Below are 11,930 nucleotides of genomic sequence, written 5' to 3' on the forward strand. Positions count from 1 at the left end.
TCTTTTGCAATAGATGGCGACTATAACAGAGTTCCACAATTGGTCATACACAGAGAATAAGTGTCTGTGAAATGACCAACCCTAAATGACACATCTACAATGGAACCTCTACATCTACAGCTCATGGAACACAGTGGAACAAGGGGTAGAGAGAACACTAATGCATCTCTCAACTCTCATCAACAAAGTTCCCACATGAATCAGAGGACAATGAACATGAAAGACCACAAATGGTCAAGGCATAGAGAATAAGTCTGCAGAGTGGGGGTCTTTGGACGGGACTTCTTTGTTAAACTTTACCCACCCGGGGCTCAGGGATCATTGTGAAGGGGGCGGATTGTAAGAGCCGGGGGGAAGGTGTGTATGTCCCAGGAGTCCCATAGGCTCCTGGGACCTCGCTCATATGAATCTACAGTAATGGTGTCAGCATACACAAGACCCATGCAAGCTCAAGCAGTCAAAAACTCAGGATAGAACTAAGGAAATGAGCAGCAGGCCCCACCCTTAGCTGAAGAAATACTGGCAGCTGATTACTACTGGGTAAGGGAGAGGTGATGTTCTTTAAGGGAGTGATGCTAGACAGGCTGGCTAGCCTCCATGTGATGAACTTGCACCAAGGGGAAGCTGGGTACATAAACTTGCCTCAATAGGCCTTAATGTATGTGACAGAATGCATTAAATTTGGTGGAGAGGTATGGGAGGGTGTGGATGGAAGAGGTGGTCTAAATATGATTAAGATGTATTATATGAAATGCACAAAAATTCAATGAAAATACACATTGAGAAAAAAACAACAACAAACAAAAACAAAGGATAAGCCATTGATGGGAGAAACATATTTACAAGTTAACTGACATAAATATTATCCAAAATATCTGCTGAAAACTTTTAAACTATAACAAGAAAAAAAGAATTTAATTAGTCCAATTAATTTTACAAAAGATTTGAGGATCTCATTTGATTACATATTTCACAAATAACACATCAAAAGATAGTAAGCATCACCAGTCATTGGGGAACTATAAATTAAAATCATAATAATGTACCATTACATGGCTATTAAGATAGCTATAAAAAGAAGAAAAATACGCCATGTACTAACAGTTTTTAGTGAAAACATGAAACCACTCAAACACATAATAGTAAGACGATAAAATCACTTTCTTAGTCAATTTCACAGTTTCTTGTGTTCAGCAACGCAACGATTTTATTCTACACACCGGTGACTTTGGTTCTAGAGTACTTTCTAAACATCTCTCTTTGGTTATGTTTTTCTCTCATGTCTTCTCTTTAATGGAACGGTGATCAATCCTGTATCTCCAGAGACTAATTTTCTTAGCTTTCCCCTCTGCTTTCCATTTAGCATCTTTGGCATATGGCATTTTCAGAGACATTCTCTCACATTTTCTTCTAGCGTTTCAACTCAGTTTTCAAACTTCTACTAGTCTGGAAGTCTTTCCTGCCCTCTTTAATCGTCCCTTTTTTCTAGCATCCTGTTTCCGTCTCGTGACGACGGACCTCCTTTTCTTAGAGGTCATAATTATTTTCCTCACATACATTGTTTCTGAGTCTATTAAGTCATTTTCTGTGTTTACCTTGTCTTTTTACTTTTTCAGCTTTGAGAGTGTGCTGGCTCGAAGCTTCACAGATTTCATCCACCACTAAATGCTGTTGCTCGCACTTCCCTACTGGGTACCTGTGGGAAATGACTATGTTTTCCTGTTGGAAGATTCCATATTTTATTATCTGGATGTATTTACATTGTAATATTTATTCTTTTCCAGAAAAAATTCCATATAAAAATTTCCTATAAGGAGGCTTTTCTGATTGACTACTAGATTCGGAGAGCTGAGTTGGGAAGCACAGCCAAGGGGCTCTATGCTCAGGATATAGTCTTTATCATTTTTTAACCTCAACCTCCCCACCTCTTCATGGTCCCTTATGTCTCTAAGTGCTCAGCTGCTAAGATTCTGTGCTGGAAAATTTGCTTGTTTCATGTCGTTCTTTCCTTCTGCCAAACAATACACTTCACGAACCATCGTAAATCATTTGTTTATAATGCTGCCTCCAGCCTTGTGTGTAGGTCTGCCTGGTGCTGCTGTCTCCTGCCTCGCTTTGCTGCTGTGATCCTCTGAATGGTAGAGCATTGATTTCTTACATGTAGGTCTATGCAATCTTTAGCTACAACCATCCCCCCTCTCATCATCTGTAATAATCTTCTTAAAGGAAAGAAATCATAGAGACCCAGACATACTCATTCAACTTTTCATAAAGCTTAGAGATTATTCTTAACTGGATGTAAATATGTTTGATGATGGAATAAAGGTCTGGTTCCCATTCAACTTGAATACATGGTAGGCACATTTCCTTGGTGAGGTGAGGATGGTCCTCTGAAGGGACTGTTAATCAGAACATCAAAATTTAGTTCAGAGTTTATTGTTTGAGGGGGTGGAAAGATTATAAGTGGCAGGGAGGAGGTGCATGACCTTATGGAAACAGTCTTTCAGGCTGTTTGGACCTTGCTCACAGGAACCTACAGCAATGGTGTCAGCACACACAAGACCCATGCAAACTCAAGCAGACAAAAATCCAGCACAGAACTGTGGAAATGGACAGCAGGCCCCAATCTTAGCCAGAGAACTATTGGCAGCTGATTACTGCTGGGTAAGGAAGAGCTGATCTTCTTAAAGGGAGGGACTCTAGATAGGCTGACTATAGACCCCAGTCAACGAACCTGTATTAAGGGACGTCTGGGGACACTAACTTGCCTCCACAGGCCTTCACACAAATGACAGAATGCATGAAATCCATTGGAGGGCTACAGGAGGGGAGGGTGCAGATGGGGGAGGGGGTATAAAGAGAAATAAGATGTTTTGTATGAAATATAAAAAGCTCATTAAAAATAGACACAAAACCAGAAGCTGCACTCAAGTAGTTAAGATACAATTCTCAACAGGACCAGGGAACGATCTAGCCACTTGTGGAGGTAGAAGAGTGAGTGCATCAGATTCCCTGGAACTGCAGTTACACATGGTTCTGAGTTGCCAAGAGGGTGCTGGTAACTGAACCCCAGTCCTTTGCAAGAGTACTCTGCTCTTAACTGCTGAGTCATCCCTCCGGTCTCTACAGTGAATTATTAGAACTTGCTTTTAAACTATGGTCATTTTTCAGCAAGAAAAGGCTGCAGAAAGGGGTTCTACTCAGAATCTGATAGAATTGGTAAACAGTTAATAATGTTTAAATATCTGAACAATATTTTTAGTTTTAGGGTAATCTGAAATAAGTAAATTCAACTTTCTCCAAGGGATTCAGTTAGACAGTAGTTTGCTATTTCTACTGCATTTTACTTCACAAAAGAAGTCATGACGATACACACTGAAGTAAGGAGGCTCCTGTGCATTTAAAGATCTGTTTGCAGGTTACCAGAGCAGACACACAATCAGGGAATCGTACGCCACTATTTTGGACGTGCGGCAAAGTTACCTGGGAAATGTGACAAATTTGATTATACATCCATACTTATAGCAAATTTTACGTGAGATTTTCATGGCTGAAATGACACTTGATGTTTATTTCTATTTCTTAAAGTCCGGAGTTGTTTAGATTGATTAATAAAAAGTTAGGTACCTTGAAGCGATGCCGTGGATTCCGGGTGTTGGACTATCACTTGGAGTGTCTTCCATGGTGCTGATTTGGCTTCGACCGCTTTTCACACAGGCACACTTCGTGCAGACTTGAACCTGTAAACAGGAGTTTGGAAAGGAATAAACCCAATCATCTTCAAAGTACAGACTGACGACAGTCTGAGGCCTCCTTTCCCTGCCTCACGTGAATCTATTTTAGATCTCTGTAGCCACTTGGGGCTTAGTAAGTATTCATTTTTTAACGTGAATTGAGTCCAGTGGGATGAGCTCAGAACAGAGTGAGGACTAGGGCTCAGGACAGCTGATTTAGTGATTAGCATCTGGCCTCTGGTTCTGACCATTCAGAAAGAGAAGACTTATTAATCTATACAAAGCAGCCAAAGAGCGGATGATGCTCGGGTGGCAGTTTGCAAGGATGATGAGTCACCCTGCAGCTGTCCTCCAGACCCATAACCAAGTGGTGTAACAGGGTTGCTGTCTGGACATCCTGATGCTCTGCAACAAACAGCCCAAACTAATGTCTAACGGGAGAAAACTGCAGCAGGGCTGACCATTTTATAGTCACTTGTTCCAGCTGCAGTACCTTCCCCTTAATCACAGAAGAAAATCATCACTCACCTTTAATTCAAGGCACCTAGCTTGAATAAAATCGCAGCAGGTGGAAGAATGAAGGATTTGACATGGGGCTCATTGAACATCCCATAACCCCAAAGGAGTGGGTATAGCAAAAGCGAGACTAATAAATACCCAGGAGACGGCCGGTGAGCCGCCACTACAGCACATCACCATGCTCACCGTTAAAGGCAAACTGGAGCTGTAGTTTTTCCTTTTCTTTTTATTTTATGTGTATATGTATATGCCTGAGTATATATACATGTGAGCTGACATGTGTGTGGGTGCCTGTAGAAGCCAGAAGAGGGCATCACACATTTGTAACTGGAGTTAGGCAGGTGGTTGTGAGCCACATGGTGTGGGTGTTAGGAATTGAATCTGGGTCCCTTGCAAAAATAGTAAAGTGCTCTTAACTGATGAGCCGCCTCTCTAGTCCCTGAACTGTAATTTTTCTTTTGTAAAGGTTTATTTGTTTTTAATCTTACCTGTATGTGTCTGAGTGCATGTGTGTGCACCACCTGCACACAGGTGCTGTGGGGGCTGGAAGATGTGTCAGATCTCTTGAAAATGTAGTTACAGGTGGTTGTAAGATGCCTATCTGGGTGTTGGGAATTGAACCCGAATCCCCTGCAAGAGCAGCAAAAGCTCTTAACTATGGAACTGTGTTTCCATCCCTGAACTGTACTTGTTTCAACGATAATTTACTTTCAGTGTCTACTACATAAAGAAAGAGGAAATCTAGATAGTGATGATTCTTGAACCTCCATGCTGGGCTTTTAAGCACAGTAGTTCTGATTCTCCCCATTGGAAATTGGAGAAAGGTGACAACTCACAGTGTATTTAGTAGACAAGTCATTTTCCTTCTAGGGCTGTTGCATCTTAATGGGAACTGATCCTGTGTTTATAACCAGATTCAGCTCTATTTATTAATGCAATACTGTCTTTTGTGGTAATACTTAGTAGGTTTAAACATGATCAAGATCCTCCACTCTGAATAAGTAACAATCAAGTCAGAAATAACTTTAAAGCAGAGTAATTTAAAATACAATACGGTGATAGAATTAATGACATAAACTTTATGTATGTTGGAAAATAAGGGTCTCTCATACACAATGAGATTAACTTGAGTCAACTCAAGTTATGTGTTTAATATGTGCCCAGTGACATGATGGGAACTTGATCAAATACTTTTGTAATTTTTTATTGATGTGCAATAATTATTCAGTTTATAGGGTGAAGTATGGTATTTTAACACATGTCTGCAGCACAAAATGAACAAGTCAGGGTAGGTAGCATTGTCCTGTGTCTTTACGCTTAGAGCCCTTGAGCTCCCACCTTCCTGGTTACTCATCGATATGTAAATGGCCGTTGTGAGTCCTCACCGCCCTCTGCTCAGGGCACTAGGACTTGTTCCTACCAGTCGTGTTTTGGTAGCTTCTCTCCAATCTTCATCTCCTCAACTCTCACCATCGCCAGCCCCAGTAATGGCCATAAAACATGCAGAGCAATTACTCTTCAGGTTGTACGAATGTTGAGTATGAGGTGGTTTCACGCCTACGTTTTAACACATCTATAAATTGGGAGGCAGTAAGCTGGTCAGAGGTCTGATACTTGATCTGGGCTTTCCTACGTATCTTGTCCCTTTCCCACCTAAATACTACACAGAGTTTTAAGCTCTCAACTTCCGGGGCCTATTTATGTTACTCCTAAAGTTTTTGACTTTAGGAAAGTATACCAGTGTGTTTTCATTCTTAATGCAATGTTGCTAGTGTGTTTCAGGATGTATTTCTTGTGCTTATATACTATACAGTATGCGATGGACATATAAATGTAAGGGTTGACCTGAAAAGGAGTTTTCCTTTCAACGGGGTGATATGAAAGGACTGATTCAAGGAGGTACCTGGGTAAGTAATCTGCTACAAAAACAGTTGTTATTTTATAGATGAACCTAGAGAAGTTTAATTCTAAATATTACGCACAACCATTGAATGATGATTTTAAATGGTATTTGACATCATAAGTCACTAAAATTTAATTAACATTCAAATTTCTGTCCACGCAGAACTATATCAAGTGTGACAATCCTATACTTTAAAGAGCTGCACAGATAGAAATTAAGAACACAAAGTGTTCAGTTCCATTTGGACCTTTTGTCTCTTTGTTCTCATGACCTTAGTCTGATACAGACATGCTACTTCAGACCACCACTGTCCAATCCAGCAGTGTGAGCGAAGGCTCTCGTGTCAGAGGACGCAGGGGCATTTGATGGACAGCTCCTGCTCTACTCAAAAGGCTGAGTGGCACTCAAAGCCAGACTCTTCTCAACACCAGCCTGCAATCTGCAGTCACTCTGTTTTTAAAGATTTATTTCATTATTTGTGTCTGTGTGTGTGTGTGCGTGTGTGTGCGTGTGTGTGTCTGTGTGTGTCTGTGTGTGTCTGTGTGTGTGTGCGTGTGTGTGTGTGTGTCTGTGTGTGTCTGTGTGTGTGTGTGTGCATGTGTGTGTCTGTGTGTGTCTGTGTGTGTCTGTGTCTCTGTGAGTGTATGTGTGTCTGGGCAGGGTACAGAGGTCAGTATGGGGTGTCGTCTCCCAGAGCTGTAGTTAAAGATGTTTGCAGGGCACCTGGCTAGTTATGCGCATCCTGGGATCCAAACTCTAGTCCTCATGATTACCTACAAGTGCTATAAACTGCTGAACCTTTTCGCCAGTTCCACACTGAGTCTTGATAAGGCAAAAGCATACAGGTCTTTGTCAGAGCTCAGTCTGTTCTTCCAGCAGGGACCCAAAGAGAACAATACAAAACCGGGTATCACTGTCCTGTGCTAGCTCTATTCACAAAGCTACAGTTAAGTCTAGTTATCGTGCATGGTTTTCATTTTCTTAATTCTAAGAAGTGTGACCACAACAGCAGCCTACACATTCCATGTGAAGATGGATCATATGGGTTAATGGAAATCACAGTACAATGAAAAGGGATCTACGGAGCTTTCTTCACGACTCAGCTCTTGTTTTATTTGGATCTTAAGAAGCTAACCCTATGGGTCTCATCTGAGAAGGCGGAAATGGTATAGCCAGAGAGCAGCCTGGGCCTGTCTCAGATGCGGACAGAAGAGGAGATGTGACATGAAGAGACCTAACACCACCAACCGAAAGTTTCTAGACAAAATTCTTGCATTTAATATTTCCCAGAAATCATTCATAAAGCTCTCATGATTCTCAGATGCGGACAGATCGAGGAGATGTGACATGAAGAGACCTAACACCACCAACCGAAAGTTTCTAGAGTCAAAATTCTTGCATTTAATATTTCCCAGAAATCATTCATAAAGCTCTCATGAATTTTAGAATTTGCATAAAGTGTTTAAGAATTTACTGAATTGCAGACCTCGTCTGTGAACGCTGACACTTGGAAATGCTGCTTCCTGCCTGCTTTGGCCTTGTTATCTCTGGTAGCCCGACATTCTAACGAGATTTCCAATTTCTTGAGGATAAGATCCGTGCTTCACGTACTTTAGTAGTTCCTGTGCTTTTTCTCTACTTTTAAAGTCAGTAGACCCTGAAGAGGTCTGTGAGCTGGGCTCCAGGTGGTCAATGCATTCTCTGGACTGCGTGCTAAATGTTGCCATGCAAGAGCAAAAGTATTTTTCTGGGGCAGCACACACCGGCTTGTAGGAGTCTCACAGAGCTCCAAGGACAAAAATATTTAAATGCAGCCACCTTACACAGGTGGGACCGTGGAGTGTTTGTTAAATGATGAGGGGATGCTTTCCTTCCCTCCTCAGCTAAAATCCTCTAGTAGTTTTTGTTTGCTGCATTTTAATTGATGTTTTCCTACTGCATTTGGAATCAGAAATGCTGTGGAGGACAGAATATTTTACATCTTTTACACCACAGCCTTAACAAGAGAAAACTGACACCCAGCGACTTATGCCATTTTCTTAAATGGGTAGTAACAGAAAAAAGAATGGAAAGAAAAACCTCTAGATGTACAAGCTAACTCTGATTTCGATACCAATAAGAGGGTGGGAAAAGGACAAGCTAGCATGATTTGGGGGGGGGGCGGTGGTGACGGTGTGGTTTGACTAGCTTCATTTTGCCAATGAGAATCTTCCCATCTTCCTTCTCAGCACGTTGTTTCAAGAGCCCATCTCCAGGGATTCAAGTCTGCCCAAAGCAAACAGCTTTCATTCTGATCAAGTCCCTCTTCTCTCTCCCCTTTCCCACCAAATAAATAATCTGTAACCAGGACAGAGTGCCTCCACTCAGGGACATAGCTTGACATGTTTTATTTAGCATATCCACAAGCTCAGGCATCAAAAGAAGAAACTAAACAGTGCTCTAACCTGAATGTCACAGATAGTGAAGGGAGACAGGCCTCTCACAGTAAACGACCCCGGTGCATCCATTCCAGCCTTGTAGAGCTTATTTACATAGACAGAATAGATGCTGCTTGAGTTTGAAGGAGATGTCCAGATGACTTGTACAGCTGTACTGTTGATGGCCCCACCCTCTGGAGAAAGCATGCCCCGAGGCTCTAGAATTAAAAGAAGGGACTGAATAAACTCCAGCTGTCTCTGCAAAGGCACTTGTTAAACTGAATGCAGATTGGTGTTTAGGTTTAGCAAAAGCTTCCTTGCTTATCTGAACTCTTCTGATGAAGCCATCACAGTCTGAGGTCCTTCGTAAATTGGGTTATTATAGTCTCAGTTAGAGACCATGAGAATCGGTGGCAAAATGCTTCATGCCACCAGCCTAGTGCTAATCTTCAATACTATGTGACCAGTGGGATATAAATGATAAATTATTCACCCATCTGCACCTCTAACACATATCTATTTCTTGTCTTTTTTTTTTTTTTCCACGCTCTCACTTTATACTTCCTAGGTGGAGGTTGGGGTAGAAAGAAAGAGAATTTGCTCCTTAAGCGAAAAGAAAAAAAAAAAAAAAAATTCAAATACATCAAGGCCGGTGGAATGTGAAAAATCATTTGATGTTACTAGCTTGTAACTCAAGCAATATGAAGTAATAATGCAATATTGTCATTATGTAAATGATTCTGAATGTTGATTACCATAGGTAATGATGAAATCTAACATTAGAAAAAAAATCTTGCTTAGCGTTAAATTACACAATTATTCAAGCATGTCAGAAATAACTATGCAAAGGCCTATTTTTATCATAAGAACCCATCTTAACTAGTTGAATAATTGTCCTTGTGATTCATCCTATTTTATAAACAAAAGGTGCAGACCTTTGGCACCACAAAGGGAAATCGGTTCCACACTTAAAGAGCTCTGCTAATGACCTGGAACCCTTGCTTGGGAGGTAATGATATTATAATGTTTATAATGAGACCATAGAAAGCCAAAAAGATTAGAAAGACCATTCCAAATACATTTCAGATGCACAAGTTGCTTCTCTGGCTCACTCTCCCTTGCTAACTGGCGTAGAAATGAGACATAGGCAATTTTTCTCAGAGGCTGAACTTCCACCCACCATTTTTGGTGACTCAGGGAGGGCTCTCTCCCCCGTGCTGGGCTGTCATTTCGAAAAGTATAATGCTTCTTAGGGCTAACCTTAAAAAATGTTTCTAAATGTCACCTTTTATTGATGTGCAGTCGCTCCGAACTAAGCCTGCGCTGAAAAGAACAGAGAACTGGGCTGACATCCCAGCGTTAGCAGCACATGCTGCTGTTTCAGTGGAACCACTGCATCGATCTGCCACCTGACAACAGCAGGCACTCAAGCATTTGAGCCCCAGCCCCCTTCCTTTCAACATCAGAAACTTCGTAATGGAGGGATGAGCGATCTTAACCCCAGAAAGGACCGATCAATAGCACAGGCATCTCCAAAGCCGAGTACCTCTTGGAACCCTCACTCACCCCCATCACGAGTGGTCACACACACTACCGTGCTGTTGACTCTGAAGACTCCATTGAAGACAGAGAGAAAAATCCGATACTGTGTATGTGGAGTTAAGTGGCCAATGACGTGACGGTCTACTTCTGGGAGGGTTTTCAGAGATTCATTTGAGGTCGGAGAATTCCAAAACAGTGTATAGTATTCAACGTTGCCTTGGAGGCCCTGAAAAGCTGTTGACAGTAAGTGCAGAACACAAAAATGTGGTCAATATAAAAGGTTCTCGGAGGGGATAAACAGAGAACACGTTCTCTCATCCCCAGGCTCTAGAATTAAGCAGAAGCAGGGCTGCTGGAAACTCAGCTTTCCAAAAGGTTCAGGAACCTCCTTTGTGGAGAAGCTGGTAGAGTTAGATTTTATTTAGTTGACAAATTTTATTTTTCCCTTTACTCTATAATTAATTGCATAAATCATATAGAACATATACTTTAAATTTTCCTTTAACTATTCTAATTATGCTATCTATAATTACTCAAATAGTCTTAAAGGAGTTGATATAACATTCTGTAAAAGTGTTTGGTGTGTAAGATACAGATTTGGGAATTTTCATGTGTGAAAGAAAGTTCCCAGAAAGAACATCGGTATCCTGAGCTGAATTTCCTGCTGAAATTTCCTGACCAACTGATAAAGACTTCAATGACTGTGGAGCATTTGGAAAGTTGCAGATCCAGAGCCTGTTCACAAATCATCTGGGGACATCTTTAACTCCATAAATAGCCACACTTTGCCTACCTCTGTTTCTGAATTAACATTCTTGTGACTTAACTTAGCAGACCACCAGGTCTCACCAGTCAAAAAGCTAAGAATGTCATCAGATAGCATCAGAGACCTATAGTAGAACCCCCCACATTGCTATGACCCGCCTACCGGATATATCCACCATGTATTTGAAAGGTGTCTTGATTTATGACTTTTCTTTGGTATCTTACTATAAAACCCTAATGTAACTGTTACCATGCGGGAACATGGAATTTGGGGTGACCTGAATCTGTGTTCCTGGGACATGGTCACTCATACTTGGCTCCAGAATAAACTATCTCTTAACCCCTTTGAGGTAAGAGTTGTACTTTTACATTGACACATGATTCTTTTAACAATTCCCTTACCTTAAGATCTTGGGGTTCATGCATACATAGTTTTAATTTTTATATTTCCCTAAGCATGATGTTGTTTTTACTTTATCATTAGCAATATTTTAAAAAGATGTGGTGTGTCAGTATAGTTGGAGCTGGAAAAGTTGATGTCAGGAGACTTAGTAAGGAAGTTGGCAAACCATGAGGATTAAGGTGCTTCTTTTCCTTGATGCTGCCGACCTTAAACATACTCACAATGAAGTCATTATTATTCACTCTCATAACCCCTCACGTTCCCTAAGCAATAACATCAGTCAAGTTCAAGGATGCCAGGTGGGTTGTTGGTGAGAAGGGTCTTTCTTGCATTAGAAATAGTTTTCATTGGCTTACAGTAGTACTACTCGCTAATTTGGGGCCCTTCCACTGTATAGAAGATGTGTGAAGTCTGAAGTTCATGCTGTTGGTAGCTTAAGTAAAGGCTACTTAGGAAGTCAAACTCTTGATATTAAGAGTCCTTCTAAATGGTCCTTACAAATACAAATAGATTTCACTTGTGTCAATGTGCCTCTATGAAGTCTAGTGAGCATACTTAGATATGTACATTACACATACAGGGACTTGTATCATGAGGTCGAGGTTGGCAGGGATCACATGTCAATGTCTGAATACAGTCACTTCATC

General features: G+C 41.1%; 1 protein-coding gene across 1 annotated transcript in view; it reads right to left on the reverse strand.

Moving 5' to 3' along the window:
• Positions 1 to 11,930, reverse strand: part of Ush2a (usherin) — an 828,188-nt gene that overhangs the window by 248,904 nt on the left and 567,354 nt on the right. The window contains 3 exon segments of the mRNA XM_008834819.2: positions 3,628 to 3,740; positions 8,601 to 8,791; positions 10,140 to 10,349. Coding sequence (XP_008833041.1) covers positions 3,628 to 3,740; positions 8,601 to 8,791; positions 10,140 to 10,349 — 514 coding nt within the window.

This window comes from Nannospalax galili, unplaced genomic scaffold (genome assembly GCF_000622305.1).
Source record: "Nannospalax galili isolate Female #2095 unplaced genomic scaffold, S.galili_v1.0 scaffold657, whole genome shotgun sequence".
Taxonomy (NCBI): domain Eukaryota; kingdom Metazoa; phylum Chordata; class Mammalia; order Rodentia; family Spalacidae; genus Nannospalax; species Nannospalax galili.